General features: G+C 42.0%; 1 protein-coding gene across 1 annotated transcript; it reads left to right on the plus strand.

Moving 5' to 3' along the window:
* The first annotated feature begins 1,155 nt into the window (after positions 1–1,155).
* On the plus strand, positions 1,156–2,015 carry LOC101412320 (polyubiquitin-B-like). The gene has a single exon (XM_004458374.5). The coding sequence runs from the start codon at positions 1,246–1,248 to the stop codon at positions 1,933–1,935; it is 690 nt and encodes a 229-aa protein (XP_004458431.3). The 5' UTR covers positions 1,156–1,245; the 3' UTR covers positions 1,936–2,015.
* The last annotated feature ends 2,513 nt before the right edge of the window (positions 2,016–4,528 follow it).

Raw genomic sequence — 4,528 nt, forward strand, 5'->3', positions numbered from 1 at the left:
TCATTATCATAAAATGCAATCATTGCCAATAACTTTGATGGAAGACATGGAGAGAATGTTTCTGTCACTAGGGAAAAATTACTCATCTTCATCACACCAAGTGGCTGTAGGTTTTGGCACAGGGGCACACATCCAGAGGAAGTTGCTGCTTGATCAAAGGCCAGCTGCCACGGTCCAGAGTCTCGTCCCGCAGGAGGGGTCAGAGGTGTCCCTTGGAAGGAAATTGGGTTGCTCCAGTGCTACCAATGTGCCTCGGATCAACACCACTTTCTGCTCCTCCGTGTTTGACCTTTGCTTCCTCGGTTACCTTGTTTTCTGCAGTGTTTTTTATTCCACATTAGAACAGCTGCAGAGAATTCCTGTTTAGTTTCCCTCTCTTTCTTTGCATGTCCCTCTCACCTCCCTCTGCCAAAAAAAAAAAGGGTACCCTCTTCTTTTTCAGAGGCTGGGATCAAACAATATAAATTATTCCTTTGGAATCGAGGGCCAAATTTGCCCTTTTGGCAAGGGACAAGGATGAATCAAAACATACTTCACATTTTCAAAGAAAATGCCTACTTAAATAAGATTTTTGATTACTTCAATTTTCCCCTTTGAGCCTCCAGTGGAATCATAATTTCCTTTATGTGGAATAATGTGTATTGGCTCTATTAACCAAAATACTACAAAGCTGCTGAGTGAAGGGCAGAGCTAGTTTGGCAATCAGATGCTTACGTAAAGGATTTTGTTTTATAGTAGTCTGCTTCTAACATTCATGACTCCTTTCCAATGAATAAAATGGGCCCCATTTATAAACCTTGTTATGATGTTATAATGAAACATCCTGGTCCATTAGTCCTCAAAGCATTAGGCATTTTTGGTGTCTTTTTTCTTTCTTTCTTTCTTTCTTTCTTAGCTGGTTGTGTGCCTAAATGTGGACTCCTTCTAAATCAAATTAAATTAAAGAAACAAATAAAACTGGAGCTCATAAGCACAAGCCTCACAGATTATTCTTTGACTTCTTATCTAGTTACTTTATTGGTTAACTTTTTTCTTTTATCACTTGTGAAGGATGAGTAAAGTTTGATGAACATAATAGTTTACATAATTTCGAGGGGAACTGGATATCATCCTAAAAACATGAAGGGTAAATGTCTCCTCCATCTTCTTCCAGCTGGCAAGCAGCTGGAAGACGGCCGCACTCTGTCCGACTACAACATCCAGAAGGAGTCCACTCTGCACTTGGTCCTCCGTCTTAGAGGTGGGATGCAGATCTTCGTGAAGACCTTGACTGGGAAGACCATCACCCTCGAAGTGGAGCCCAGTGACACCATTGAGAATGTCAAGGCTAAGATCCAGGACAAGGAGGGCATCCCTCCTGACCAGCAGAGGCTGATCTTTGCTGGGAAGCAGCTGGAAGACGGCCGCACCCTGTCCGACTACAACATTCAGAAGGAGTCCACCCTCCACCTGGTCCTCCGTCTTAGAGGTGGGATGCAGATCTTCGTGAAGACCTTGACCAGGAAGACCATCACCCTCGAGGTGGAGCCCAGTGACACCATTGAGAATGTCAAGGCTAAGATCCAGGACAAGGAAGGCATCCCTCCTGACCAGCAGAGGCTCATCTTTGCCGGGAAGCAGCTGGAAGACGGCCGCACCCTGTCCGACTACAACATCCAGAAGGAATCCACCCTCCACCTGGTCCTCCGTCTTAGAGGTGGGATGCAGATCTTCGTGAAGACCTTGACCGGGAAGACCATCACCCTCGAGGTGGAGCCCAGTGACACCATTGAGAATGTCAAGGCTAAGATCCAGGACAAGGAAGGCATCCCTCCTGACCAGCAGAGGCTCATCTTTGCCGGGAAGCAGCTGAAAGATGGCCGCACCCTGTCTGACTACAACATCCAGAAAGAGTCCACTCTGCACTTGGTCCTGCGCTTGAGGGGAGGTGTCTAAATCCTCCTTTTACGCTCTCAAGAAATTTCATTGCACTTTTCTTTCAATAAATCTGTTGCATTTCAAAAAAAAAAAAAAAATCACTTTTTGATAAAAAGTGAATTTTTTTTTTAAACAAAAATGAATACTTTATATAAGTCAGATGTCACTGGAATATTCCCTAAGATCTAGAAGATGCTTTTTCCTCTGTATATTGGAGGTGAGAAGAAATTCCTTTCATCCTCTATCTCAGGCCCCACCAGGTTCAGGGACTTAGTTATAAACCTAGAGGATGGCCTCTAAATTTGCATATTCCAAAGTCTTCTCTATGCAAGATAAATGGGCCTAAATCATACTAGGTTGTCTAGTTCAAAGTTATATTTTCACCACCATTGTTTTGACCATGTCAATAAAGACAAAGGAAAATGGGGGAACACACACAGATGACTCAGGCCCACCTAGTTCCCTAGGCTTCCCAAGAGAGAGAGAACTGAGGGAAAGTATTTGGGGACATTGAATAAATCACCTCAGTTCCCTACAGGTGCAAAAAGCAGCCTTTAGGGACACACCACCTCTCAGAGTAAGGTTGGCGCTGGATGTAAACATTCTTCACACACTATATTATTTTTCCTTCCTTGACCTTTATGTCACAGCAAAGGACAGCAGAGTAAGAGTATCAGCTTTGCCATTGAAGGGACCTGAACTTGCATCTTGACTCTGCAACTTACTAGCTTTGAGACCTTGGATAAACTACTTAACTACTGTGAACCTCAATTCTAGATTCCTAAAACTGGGAAAATATAATTTCAAAACTTTGGGGTAAAGATTTAAAGAGATTGCATATTTAAAGAACATGTGGCAGACACATTCAATAAATGACATTTACTTTTACTTTGAATTGCATTGCATCTTTAGGACAACATAAGGAAATCAAGTATCTACAAAGAAAGGTTTATGCCCTTTTGCTTCTCATACCTATACTCCTTCCCACCAAAATACCACCCCCCCAAAAAAAAACAAAAATGAAAGTCCACAGTAATACATCCGAGATATTTCAATATGGTTATAATAAGATTACACTATTCACTTTGAGGAATTCTATCTATATTGGACTTTTTCCCAACAAAATCTGAATTTCTCCTTCTCTGTGCTATTCTCTCTGTCCTTGAGCTGCCTGGGAGCCACTGGTAGATTGTGATGCTGGCTGTTCAATCAGTTGTTCACTTAAGCATCAGTTAAAACAAGTTTCCAATGTAATAAAGCCTCTCCATTTTGTAAACGTAAATTATATTTAATATGCCTGGGAACATGTGAGTTTGCCAAAATCTGAGGCAAGACAGTCTTTATGACTTCAGTCTGTTCTCAGCCCTTGATTACAATTTGATTTCCTTTGGCATCAGAAAACAAACTATTTTAGTGAACAATGTTCTTCCTTTAGCAAGAGTGAGATCTAGTTACTTGGCAAAGGACCTGTTCATTTGCCAGACAACATGTCCAACCTCTTAGCAACAGCTGAAACACTGAATTTGATTTAAAAGCAACACAGAGTGAGGAAAACAACTAAAAATATATGGCTCCCTGAAGTGTGTATGTTTAGAGTGTTGGTTGGTTAATTATCCTTTTACCATTGTCTCACAAATGCATCCCCGCTATGAGATTGCATTTCAGAAAAGGAGTCAAATAGTTATGCCTTTCGTCTGTCCCTAGACCAGACATTGAAGTTAGTGTGTTTCAAAATCTTATATTCTGTTTAAAACGCCTGGTCTTTCTGTAGTGCTTTTGTGGAGGCACTTAATGTTTAATGCTACCTTTGAGGCTTCAGCCTCCTCAACCAGCCTTTTCCCTTCAAGGACCTCCTTACCCTCTCCTGAGGACTACTTCTGACTCTGTTGCCCTCACAGTAACTTTCAACTTCTCTCAATCACATGAACTTCTCTCCTTCGGAGTTCATCTGAGATTTCAGTTTGTTCATATAATCATATCTGATTACTTGGGAAGTGCTGTGTGATATTTCTGATAGCCTCGTATTAGCAAATTGTCTTATCTCCTGTTCTACCAGGAAGGATTTTCAACTTGTGTGAGAAGTTAGTATTGTAGCTCTTTTACTATGTATACAAAGGAACAGTAGGATTGGGACTCTAGGTACTGCTATTAGCACTTGCATTTAAAAATCTATCTGGGGAAACTGACTTGACCCAGTGGTTAGGGCATCCACCTACCACATGAGAGGTCCGCGGCTCAAACCCTGGGCCTCCTTGACCCGTGCGGAGTTGGCCCATGTGCAGTGCTGATGCGCGCAAGGAATGCCGTGCCCCACGTGCCAGGAGTGCGCCTCTTAAGACACAGCAAACAGACACAAAGAAGAGACAACAGGGGGAAGGGGAGCAGGAGAGAAATAAATAAATCTTAAAAAAAAAAAAATGTATCTATTCTCTGTCCTACCCTCATTGGATGCTGCAATTTACTGGTTGATGGGTTAATCTGATATACTCATCAGGTTTAAACTATCCACGGGCCCTAATCTATTAATCACTCCCTTCTCAGGTACCTTATTTGCATTTTCATATTGCTGCCATGATTTCAGTCCTACAAATGGTGGCTTAATTTGGTAGGA

This window comes from Dasypus novemcinctus, chromosome 15 (genome assembly GCF_030445035.2).
Source record: "Dasypus novemcinctus isolate mDasNov1 chromosome 15, mDasNov1.1.hap2, whole genome shotgun sequence".
Taxonomy (NCBI): Eukaryota; Metazoa; Chordata; class Mammalia; order Cingulata; family Dasypodidae; genus Dasypus; species Dasypus novemcinctus.